The 12954-nt window shown below is 37.0% G+C and overlaps 1 protein-coding gene across 1 annotated transcript; it reads left to right on the top strand.

Annotated features, from left to right (window-relative positions):
- Positions 1-999: 999 nt before the first annotated feature.
- Positions 1000-10298, top strand: LOC115626760 (BTB/POZ domain-containing protein KCTD5). The gene is made up of 5 exons (XM_030522216.1): positions 1000-2055; positions 7192-7377; positions 7438-7503; positions 7570-7760; positions 9996-10298. The coding sequence occupies exons 1-5, from the start codon at positions 1870-1872 to the stop codon at positions 10006-10008; spliced, it is 642 nt and encodes a 213-aa protein (XP_030378076.1). The 5' UTR covers positions 1000-1869; the 3' UTR covers positions 10009-10298.
- The last annotated feature ends 2656 nt before the right edge of the window (positions 10299-12954 follow it).

The raw sequence follows: 12954 nt of genomic DNA, 5'->3' as shown, positions 1-12954 counted from the left end.
GTCGATGATACGGGCACCAGATCTGGAGTGGCCAAACAAGCAACAGACTTGTCAGTACAATATACTTGTATTGTTAAATATTTGTTGTCTCAAGCTAAGCACCTGCTTCGAACTTCTCCTCTTGGTTGCGTTTATATAACATTGGTGTTGCGCTGGCGCAAACCAAGAAAAGCACCACCACCGTAGCTGTTACAAGCAAACTTGTCGCTGTCATATCGTCTTGGTCTCCCAACAACTTATTTCTCACATCCACTTGCTTTAGACGCTGCGCTTAGACTGAATATGTGCGCTTTATTCGCATCGCTCGGTCAGTTTGCGCAGGCGCGCCTTCTGCGTCAACTTTATTGCCTACCAGACAAGTTATGTACGATATATGTACACAGAAGATTTGGCTGCATAGAAAATAATTTCGATGGCTTTGGGATGTAACCAAATTAAGTTAATACATAAGTTTCCACTCGAGACCAAAAGCGTTATTTATACAAGTAGTAGTTCACGAGAACTTTACGAAAATTGGAAAACAGTTTACATTATACTTTGGTTGGTGATGTGAAGCAGCTGAAGGTTCTTTTATAACTATTTAATAAGCCAGCAAACAATTGTTCCGATTGAAAAATGCATGCGTTCTCAGTACTTCAAAGTGAAATGTTATCTTACTGAACAACATTCCATTCGGCATGAATTTGCCCATAAAACCGATGAAAATTTAAAAACAGAAACAAATATCCATATTTAATAAATATTTATGTGTAATATAGCTTTCACAGCGTGCCCACTCAATTCAAATTCAAATTCGAAAATAAGCAGATGATTTCGCACTTGCAAGTTGGCAGCCCCCGAACGCAACGCAAGCAACTTTTTTCTGTCTTCGCCAACACAAAGTGTTATCGTCATCGGACAATGGCGTTGCATGGCAATCAGCTTCGGTATGACTGCCAAGCACCACTGACAGCTGTCACGATGCAAAAAAAAATACTTAATGTTGTACGTCTGAGCATTACAAGAACAAACACACAGCAGCGCGGAAGTGAAGTGTTTTATTTCTTTTTAATGTTAAATGAAAAAGCAATTTTAATTACCACATAAAACCTTTAACCACATGCATTTCACACAACCAATGCAATCAAACAGTCACGCCACAGTACGCAACAAGACAACAACAAAGGCGCACAAAGTATGAGCTGAAAACTGGACAAAAAGAAAATTTCAAGGCAACGTAGTGCACTACAAACGACGACGCAAGGGAACGGCAACTACGACAACGACAATAAAAACGTGAAGAATCAAAGCAAGAATAAATTGTTAGACTTCTCTGCTGATCTATCCGCCGGTGTGTTCTGTGAGCTGTAGCTGAATATATGTATATGTGTGGTATGTGAATGTGGATGCGTGTGTTGGCTGGCATATAAATTCGCCACTTAGTTTAAATACAAAACAAACGGAACGAGGCCACAGTCAGAAACAGAAAGCACCAGCACACAAATGCAAACAACGCACAGTCCAACCCAATAGCAGCAGGAGCGGGAATAAGGAAGAGGAAGCACCAGAAGTAGATGCAAAAGAAGCTGAAGCAGAACTAGAGGAAGACAAGACCGCAAGGCGTGCATTGCATTGAACTTGAGCGTTGAAACGCAGCATTAACATCTCCTATCTATCATAAATATACATCAGTTAAACTATAACGGCAACACCACGGCGTCCCCACCAGCCAACCAACAACAACAACAAACACACGCACGCCAGCTTCAACATCAACACCAATATCAGCACCAGTATTTGCATTCGTATTCGCATTCGTATTATCATCATCAATATCAGCAGCATCAACAACAACTGCAACAACAACAGCAACAACAACAACAAAACAACATGAGCACAGTGTTTGTTAACTCAAGGAAAAGCCCAAATGTGCTGAAGAAACAGGGCACAGACCAATGGGTCAAGCTAAATGTGGGCGGTACCTATTTTCTAACCACCAAAACGACGCTATCCCGTGACCCGAATTCGTTTCTATCGCGACTTATACAAGAGGATTGCGATTTGATATCTGATCGGGTGAGTACCATCCTCGACAGCATTATCCCATTAACAAAATAATTAACTCGTACACAATAATAATAATAATGCTAGCCAAGTCTTTGGTCCGCCAACTATAATTATCGTCATTTGTATGTATGTATGTATGTATGCATACATACATATGTGTAAATGTAAATACATTTATAGTACAAGCATACGGGTACATACACATGCACGCATGCACAGTTAGCCAATGCAGGTCATGCTGTTGTGTGCAGCGGAAGCAGCAGCAAACAACTACAACAACAACAACAATAACAACAAAATAAGAGCCGTTAGCGCCCACCCCAAACAGCAGCAACCACAAGAACAGTAACAATAGTAAAAGTAACAACAACAACAACAAGAGCTTACCAGGGCCGTGTGCTGGTTAAGGGTATGCGTCGACGTCAACGCCAACGCCAACATTGACGTCGGCGTAGATGCCAACACTAACGCTCCATACTGCAAACCGTTTTCTAGGCCAAAGCAGCGCAGCAAACCAAACCAACCCAAAAAAAAGCAAAAATGTTGCAAGGCAGCGATAGGTGCCATGAAAGAATGAGACGAGAGGAGGCCAAAGTTGCAACTATCCGAATCAGCCATCCACCATCCACCATCCACACGCCCACAACCTTAGTGTGTGTGTGTGTGGGTGTACATGCATATAAATGTGTGTGTGTGTGTGTGTGTGTGTGGGTGAGTGTGTAGGGCAAGGCAAAAGTGCCTAAAACTAGTTTAGTGTGACAGCGGTTGATTTTTATTGTTGGGTGCGTTAAATCCTGGAAGACGAAGGATGAGTGAGTGGGTGGATGGATGAACGGGTGGCTAGTACTTGTAGTATGCGAAAGATGGTGATGGAGCGCACACAACAGCAACAATAATAATAATAATAATAAAAAAAATCAAACATTTACGTATAAGCAATAAATTCCAAAAGCTAAATTCCTGCTCGCAACATCCAGTCATTCATTCATTCACACATTCAACTATGTATGTATGTATATAGACAAATAGTACAAGTGGATTGTTTTCCATTTTACGCTCCGGGCATTTCAGTGTGTGTGTGTGTTTGAGTGTGTAATCATGCATTCGGATATAAAAATCAACAAAAAAATGTGCGCTAGGTGTGCGGTCAGTCAGTAGTTAGTGAGTTTAGTCAGTCCACTGGAGGAATCTAGTCCGGGCCCAGCTATGGCAGACAGGCAGCGAACATCACGAATAGTTTCAACAAAAAGTTTTGCACGTTTATCCAATGTACCGCTTTTGTTGTTGCTGATGTGGTTGCTGTCGCTCGTCGTGCTTGTTGGAGCAGTCTCCCGCTCTTTCTATTGATTAAATTTACCACATACCAAGGCAACCCCAGCGCCAACCAATTAGGGCACACATACTTACACACACACACTCACACACACATGCACCCGCATACACCCGCGAACACTCGGAACACATGACTTGTTAAGGCACGGCACAGTATACATTTTTGGCAATCAATGTGTACAATATTCGATTGTTTTTGTTTATATTTTTTAATTGTGTGCTAAAATATATTCATATCTGTGTAGCATGTACATATCTGCAGCTCTATTTGCGAGTGTTCCTTATCTTATCCGGGTATTTATATTCGACTCGAAATTTAAAAGTTAATACGATTATGGTTTCGCACATCGGTAATCACTGATTGATAGCTGCTGGAATCAGACGATAGTAGAAACTACAGATAGCAATAAATATGCCTACATATTTTTCTTGTTAGAGCCTGTCAAAAAACACTGGAATTTTCTACAAAAAATTTGCTGCAGTTCTGTCGTGAAGAAGGGAACGGTTGACGTAGATGCTGAGATTTCTTCTCCAGACTAGGGCTGGCCAGGTTTCATTACCGTGTGTTGGCCTGCGAGAAATGCTTTCGAGCCCATAGAAATTTGTGTGCATCTATTTATGCTAGAATTTGGAAGCCTTTATTGTTACGGCGATTTGGGGGTTACTGTCGTCCTTTGGTCTGCCTCTGTCACCCGCACATTTGATCTACTTATGTAGTTATGGGTATACTCAGTATTCTGTTGCATTTTTGTTCACGTAAATTGCCGAAATGGCTCATGGTGCGTTCTCTGTTTGAATATGTGGGCCTGCGTTGGTTTATTTTGATGTTTAAATTGCTGCAAAAACCAAAATAAAACCTCTAGAAATATAAAAGTCACTACACATAACAATAACAAAGCATTAACATGTGGCTGGCCCACATCAAACACATCATTCGTGCACTCATTCGTTCGCTCATTTAGTCAGTTAGTCAGTCACAACACTGCCCACACTAGATACCAAAACTATTTGGACAGAGATCATTTGTTTTGCAGAAACTAAAAAGAAAAATAATGGAATAACAGTTCTTCATCTTCTGTTTTCTTTTCCCACTTTAAATTGGTGAGAGTATATTGTATTTATATACAAGTTGCAAAAAAAATTCACCTCTTTAGATTAGATTAGATTACTTGAACCGCAATAGAAATATCCAGTATTTTATGGGAACCTTTACCAAACATGTTTTGAGCTCTATATATCTTTTAATTAATTGGCGCGAGTATACGTAAATTAATCGATATAAGTGTCCGTGGAAGTCTGTTAGTATGAGCATCAAGACAATGCATTTTTTGTTTGATGGGCTTTCAAAATTTTATTTTCAGTATCGCGTTTTTCTCTTTTCGATTTCCGTTTTCAGTTCAGCCATTGTTTTCGTAGTGAGCTTTCACATTAATTTCCAGTTCTAGCACACGTGTCCACGAAATTAAAAGAATCATTAAAAGCGTTCCCATTCATTTATTTTCGAATATGCGAGCTTAAGATTTCAAAAATTTGGATTGCACAGTCGTAAAATGTAAAGTTTTTATTAGACAGACGTATTTTCGTGCTTATTCATGCCCGTCATGAATAGCATTATTAGCAGGTTGAACATTTACATATATTCGTATATATACTGCTGCGTATTTCTGTAGGCTGATGTACTATACATGAACCAAATATATTGCTCTTTTGTGATGCTTATGGACGAATGGTTTTATTAGAGCTTAGTGGTGCATAACACACTGATGGACGTTGTGTTACGTTTATTTCGTTGATCAGTGCTAGAAATCGGTCGATTTGTCCGTCTAGAGCTGAAACTAAATACGCCAAATGAAAACTCTCGAATGTTTTTAGAATGCCAAACCATGCTATAACATATCATTTTTAAAGCAGAGCGAATTTATCTAGGAACCCTTATTAGAATTGATCGAAAATGTAACTCTATTTGGGGATATATACTCCAATTAGAATTTGAAAATACATGATTGAGGCATAATATCTATGTATTTATGAATTCAGGAAAGCAGAGAAATGGAAAGTATTTTTTTTAGACAGCGCCATTTTCTTAAAGTCGGACAAATATAATATTCTATATGTATATGTTTTTTTTTCATTTAAATGAACACTCAATTGCTGTTTGATAATAGGAACACTTTTGCTTCCTAGTGTAAGTATTTCAAATCTTAATCCTTGCCAAAAGCGAAATTTTTGGCATACAACTGCCTGCGTCCTGCTGCGAACGCGCAGCCCTGGAGCAGCCCTGGCACAACTCATAGCCGCCAAAGCCATAAATAAATGAGGAATATGCTCATTGCCATTAAAATGCCGTTACTTTGCCGGCATGCGGCCGGGGGGCAGTCAAGGCAGCGAGCCAAATAGACAGGCATGTGAGTGAAACTGACAGGCTAGCGAGGGGGTATAAGTGCGCGAGGGATCGTGCGCTGGGGGGGTTGGGGGTGGTGGAGGGGAAGGTGTTGGGTGGTCGTGCAGCTGCATTTGGCATTGTTGTCGTTGTCGCTGTCGTTCTCTTTTGGGGGGCGGCGCGTGCTACTGAATTACAAACAAACAATCACACATGCAGACACACATAAATAAAATCATACTTAGATGCATATAGTATGTATAGTATCTATATCTGTTCATATGTATAGTACGTGCACTATGTCGTGCCATCCATATACTAGATTACTGAAGTGTTAGAAAACATTTGCATGCAGCATGATAAATGCACCGCCATACAGTCTTATCTCTTGCCTATGGACTGTGCTATTCAAATTTGAAAAGAAAAGCCGCAGGACTCGACTCTTTAAGCATGTATGGCAAGATTATTTCTCTCTTGGTTTTTGAGGCTAGACAGAGAAATGGACAATTAGATATGTATGTCTAGATAGACTTTTTCATCGACAGCTCACGTCCTTTAAGAAGTTACATTCTTCATACAATATTGTTCGATGGTCTCTAAATTTTTTAATTAAATTTTGTATAAACCCGGCTGGCAAGCTAGCGGCGTCCCTCCTATGGAGCTGAACTATCAGCTTAAAAATCAATTAAGCATATTTTTATATTACGAGATATCAATATTTCCAAATGTTTTTTTTATGCTTTTTTATTCATTGCCTTTCTCTTCGTGCGCCTTCTCTGTTTGTATGTATCTCCCTCTTTTTGTGATTTCACTATTGATCAAAAATATATTTTATTTAGGGTTAATACACTTTCCATATTTGTGAACTTATGTATGTTCGATGAGTCCTCCATTGTTTGTAAGTTTGTAGTATATACAATATTTTATAGAAGAGCATTATAATTACTAAATTAAGAATTTGGTAGAAAGTGTAATTTATAGTGAGTTGCCGCTAAATTATACAAATTATACACAAGTTTGAATCAAAAAGTAATACCTATTAAGTTTGTTCGTTTCTAAAACAAAACTTGAGGTGTAGTTCTTCCAGTTTTTTGATCAAAATAATTGAAAAACCTCGAAAGACTACCAAGAAAAGCTCCAAAATGTAGTTTCTCGATTATAACAATGAATTTTTTCCTAGAGTCTAAGAATATAGTATGTACTTGTATGTATATAGTATGCACTAGTCTTCCTAACACAAAATACGAAAGGTTTTACTGTAGTAAGTGGGTAGGTGGGTAGGTAAAGGTGTATGACAGCTTGACAGACATTGCCTTGGCTGGCAGGGAGGAGGTGACACGCTCGACTCATGGCTACACAACAGACACATTCCCAATATGTCAATGCATTACTAATTGATTGTTCTTCTTCGCTCTTGTTTTCCATTCTGGCAGGACGAGACTGGCGCCTACTTAATCGACAGGGATCCCAAATACTTTGCGCCCGTGCTAAACTATTTGCGGCACGGGAAGCTGGTACTGGATGGCGTTTCCGAGGAGGGTGTACTGGAGGAGGCCGAGTTTTATAATGTAACGCAGCTGATAGCGCTGCTCAAGGAGTGCATCAGCGATAGAGATCAGGTGCGTATTTGCTTATTCTCATGTAAGCATAGCTCTTATTCTTCCGCTCCTGTTCCACAGAGGCCGCAAGGTGACAAGAAGCGTGTCTATCGCGTGTTGCAATGTCGTGAACAAGAACTGACACAGGTATGCATCAACTTTAAATCGAAGGAAGAAGAACTGCCTTCAATTCGACTTTTATTCGCTTTGCAGATGATCTCAACACTGTCGGATGGCTGGCGTTTTGAGCAGCTGATCAGCGTTGGCATGCAATACTCAAACTATGGTCCATTCGAAAACAATGAGTTCCTTTGTGTGGTCTCAAAGGAATGTGCCGCGACGGCCGGACGTGAGCTGGAGCTGAACGATCGGGCCAAGGTGCTGCAGCAGAAAGGATCGCGAATGTAAGCAAGCTCGCCAGCGACCTCTCGCTCGCTCCTAACCATTTCACTCGCCATCTCGCCCTCCCTTTCTTTTCCTCTTTTCTTGTTGTTGTCTGTGTATGTTTGGCTGAAAACTACAATTGTACAATATCTATAGCTATATATGTACATATATATTTACATACACCTAAACACATTCATAAATGCCGCATTCAGTCGACACTCAGTCGAGCACGATGATATATTTTGTATATAAACATATACATTTGTATATATGTACATACATATATTTATATATATGTATATACACGGTATAAAATACACATTCAAAACTAACGCAAACACCGATACGCGATTGCCTAATTGCAATGTAATTAATACGTTGATAATATATCGTTTTTGGTTTGTTTTTTTCTCTTCACCAACATTCGTGCTGTGCCATTTCCATTTCATGCATTTAAAATTGACTCTTTTTATCTAACCCATCCGATAAAACGGCGTATATACAGTATGTACATACATATGTACGTGCAGAAATGAAAATGTGTACGAGTATATGTTGTCGGAATGGCAATAATTCAGAATTGGGGACTAATTGCATTTTCGCTGTTAAAAGATATTCAAGCAATCATATGTACTTACATATATGTGCTCAAGGGATAGATAATATATACACACACATGTGTGTGTTTTTACTGTTACTGTTACTAAAAAGCAGACAAAGCAATAAGAAGAAAAATGTCAATTTTAAGAGCGCACGCAAGAGCGCTCAGAAATCAAATTAATGGCTTGATGGCTTGCCTCAACTGAAGGCGAGAGGTCAAGTGCTCCCACTCCCAATACCTATGTTGTCAATATAAATCGCGCATCGACTCTATAAGCATACAATTATACTATATACCTATATACTATATACATAGTACATAAACTGGTACATCTGTTAGCTGCTTTTGTGAGCTTTGCTAGAACGCACAATGTAAAATGTATTCATTTATCTGCATATACAAATATCTATAGATGTTTATATAAGTATATACAGATATGTATGTATATGCTTCAACATTAGGAGTATACTTTACTTTAGATGTGTATCTATTTATATTTGCATTAGTATGTATATACAACAATATAATATATACAACAACAATGTGCAATGCAATGCAATGCAATAAACAAAACATTGAATTTCAAAATGACAAATCATAAGCGATGACTGCTTCTGCCATTTAAGGGCGACTGCTGTTCAATGATGAAATAAGTCAGAGTCAAAGCTTTTATCTTATAGATAATGACAATTATTATGCACTGATTGCTGCCTATTTGCGCTTAAATTGAAGGCAACACCGATGCCTTTATTCTTTTTTCATTTACTTTAAGCATTATTTTCATCTTGGAACTAAGCTCTATTCAAGATATTTTACACCCATGCATGCTAAGCATATGCAAAGAAAAACACATTCAAGTATATAGTATGTGCTATATAAGATACTGAATAATGGAAATATATAATATTTGTATGAGCAATAACGAAAAATATGTTGTATGTGTGATGTGTGTGCATGGATGAGCCAGCAATTATTTATACGCGCCTATCAATTATATTGCCTTAACAAATATTTCACATGATTATTTTCCTACAAGTTGTGTTCATCTTTTGCTTTTAACGAGGTATACCAGAGTCATTCTCTTAATTTCTCACTTTTCAAACCTAGGCTCAACCATTACGAGGTAACTTGCCACTTGAGGCAATTATCCGAGACTCATACATGTTTAATACTCTGAAAGGATCAACAATTAATTGGTTATGGACAGTTTAAGCTTTTATTTTGACAATCTATTGTAAAAATATATGTTCTATGTGTATGCAGAGATAATGAAATTGTCCTCAAACCATTGGATTCCATTTCTGAGTGGACGCAAGGGTCAAATTTTAGTTTGAAATCGTCTTTATGTGTTTGATGGTGAAAGAAAACTCATTACAGCGGCATTTCCACGTTGATTTTATTGCTCAGATCAGCCTACTCATAATATTTGTAAAAACAAAAGAGGCATGCTAATATAATTATTATAACAACATGTAATTATTTTTGTATGATAATGATTGTTTATATCGTATGTATGTCTGCCTGAGTGTGTTCCATCCATTTACCATTAAGAATGAGAATATTTTATCGTTGATCTATTTGTATATATGTGTATGTGTATATTTTATTATTTTTGATTAATAATCAAAGCCCCCTCTCTCTTTAATTGCAGTCTTGGAATTTAAATGCAAATACTTTGAGGGCGTGTGATTGTGCCCCCACACCACATAATACCACATCAGATACCAAAATGATATCGCAATCATCATCAGACATCATCAAACAAACCATCATTGCAATCAACAAGAACCATTACAAACCGAATGACAACACACCACAATTACAACAACAATAACGGCAATAAGACATGTTTAAGAATAGTCCGATTGAGAATTACACAAACTTGAACAGTCATTTGAAGTCATTATCCGCAATCAGATTGTCAATCATTTATAAAACTAGCACATGAAAAGCATTCGATTTTATACTTCTGTTTTTCTCTTTTTTGTTGTTGTTTGACATGTATATTATATTCTTGCAACACAAGCAAAATAAACTTTTTATTTACATACATATACATATATATATATAAACCACATACATATATCTTGTATGTATATGTAAGAGAAGCGCTTTGAATTTTCGAAAGATTTTTTAATGACTTCCCAATCTTGTCATCTGTACTTTATGTAATTGTAATTAACTTTGTAGTTCATCGTTTTGTGTTTCTCTTTCTGTTTGTTTGTTTATTTTCGGTTTGGTTTTTAAGGCAAAGTTAACAATTAACAATTTTTATGTGCGTGCCTGCGTGAGTGCGATTGAGCGATTGAGGATTGTGGATGTGTGTGTTCAAAAGCTTTTAATACAAATATTGCAAATGGTTTTTTAGCATAATAATGCAAATACATGCATAGTAGATACGAACATTTCTTCGGTTCCACCGAAACAATGTGCTCTTCGAGTAATGGTAAATGTAAATGGGGAAAGTAAGAGCAAGGATAAGATATAGTTATGGCTCCTGTGTCATAATAAGCATCAAAATGAAAACAAATTTCTTACTTTATGTGGAGTCAGTGTAACTGGCTGGCTCTGCAACTCGAGTGACCTTCGATGAGTGAAATTTTAGAGGTAGAATCTGGGCTTAGTTTGAGAGCTTAACAGAGAGAGAGAGAGAGAGAGAGAGAGCTTGACGATTTGAAGGGCACACCAACTATATGCTTAACACATACTCGTAAGTGAGGCAACAACACAACAGAGAAATGTGGAGCAAGCACCAAAACACCGCCAGCATTGTACTGTTCGATTAGTTTAATAACAAATATGCTACAAGTATATACATTTATAAATATATATATATATATACTTATAATGAAATGAGATAAGCTTAAATTATGTAAAAGATAATTAACGCTTAATACCAGACATCAATTGATTTTACTGTGCTTACAATAATAATAATAATAATAATAATTACAATATATAAAACAATTAAACACATTTGAGTGAATGCAGCTACATTAATATTTAATTGAAGAGCGAGAGACAACAACAAAAATCGAATCAGATTTGAAAAAGACTTCATTATTTTATTTCACATACTTGCATGCATGCAGAGTCGAGTCGAGTCGAGTCGCTGACGTGCATTGTAGTTGTTGAAATTAGTGAATCGTGTGTATAGGTATTTCAAAACTTCTCGATCAATTTTAACAGAAGTAGGCTCTGCACGGGCACGGTTAAGGAAATTAGCAAAACAAAAAAGAAAAAAACAACAAAAACGTGTGGATCGGCCAATAGCCGTTACTACCGACTCGTTTGTCAATTTATTTAATTTAATTCCAACTAAGTTCGAGCTGCATTTAAGCCCAACCAATCAATAAGCAGCACCCGTTGTGTGTAGAGCCCGTACTGCAATGCTTTTGTTGAGCTTTATATTAAAAATAATAAAAATACAAACAAACAAAAACACGTGTATAGAAAAAAAAAACAAAACATATATATAATTATATATATATATATATATATACATATATGAATCACGACTGAATTTATGTAAACTTGCACTCAAAACAAAATGAAATCAAATCAAGAAAGCATGAAAAAGAAGAACGGCGATGTTTTGTACATACTTAGTATATGCTATACTGTATATGATGCATTCAGTATACATACATATGTATTGAAGAACATGTTATTTTAAATATAAACTTATTTATACACAAGAAATTGTGGGAACTAAACGAAACAAGACGTCGCCACCTACTCGTACCCATTTTTGTAACCATTTTGAATTAATTTTTTTTGTGGCCTCCAATATGTGAATTAGTTTGTAAAGCTTCAAAATTGTTTGATGAAGAGACGACCTGTGTAAACCATAAATTAGTGCATAGCTATACAATATATACATACATATATCTAAAAGTACAGAACGGAATGTGAATGAAACGTTCTTAGCAATAAAACACTTGCATGTGTTTCTCAATGTGTGTGTGTGCGTGTGTGTGTGTGGGTGTGTGTCTGCCTGAGAGTGTGTGTGCCTGCGTGTCTGCACTATCCCTAACAAATATACATACACATATGTATGTACGTGTATTACATACAACCGACAACATAAAATACAATACATGTATGTATTTATAATTAAATTGCCGTTGACAGGGCACTCAAGCTTTTGTAATCATAGCGGCTGCAATCACGTTTCGTTTTAACAACTCACACATGCACGTTACAAACACACACACACACACACACACACACATACACACATGGTAATGTTAATGATAATGATAACGATAATAAAGTTAAACGGCAATAACAAAATGCAACATACCTACAGATATGCTGTTGTTTATATGTATATTGATAGCATATATACTTAACAATAAATTGTAAAGTCTCACCAAGGACTTCAACTCAAAGACACAATATTTAAATAAATTAAAAATCCCTTTTCTAAAAAAACAAAACAAGAAAAAAATTGTCTTTTATCTGAAAAATATTCCTGGGATTTTCTTTCTTATCGGTTACTGCTAGTGCATGTAATATCCAGACGGATCTGTTCGTCTGTATGAATGCACAGATCTCTGAAACTGTAAGAGCTAGCCATAATAAAGCTTGGTATACAAGTTTTCCCC

Source organism: Scaptodrosophila lebanonensis, unplaced genomic scaffold (assembly GCF_003285725.1).
Source record: "Scaptodrosophila lebanonensis strain 11010-0011.00,11010-0021.00 unplaced genomic scaffold, SlebRS2 tig00000089-arrow-pilon, whole genome shotgun sequence".
NCBI lineage: Eukaryota > Metazoa > Arthropoda > Insecta > Diptera > Drosophilidae > Scaptodrosophila > Scaptodrosophila lebanonensis.
The sequence above is the reverse complement of the archived record's forward strand: the minus strand, read 5'-3'. Positions and strand labels throughout refer to the sequence as shown.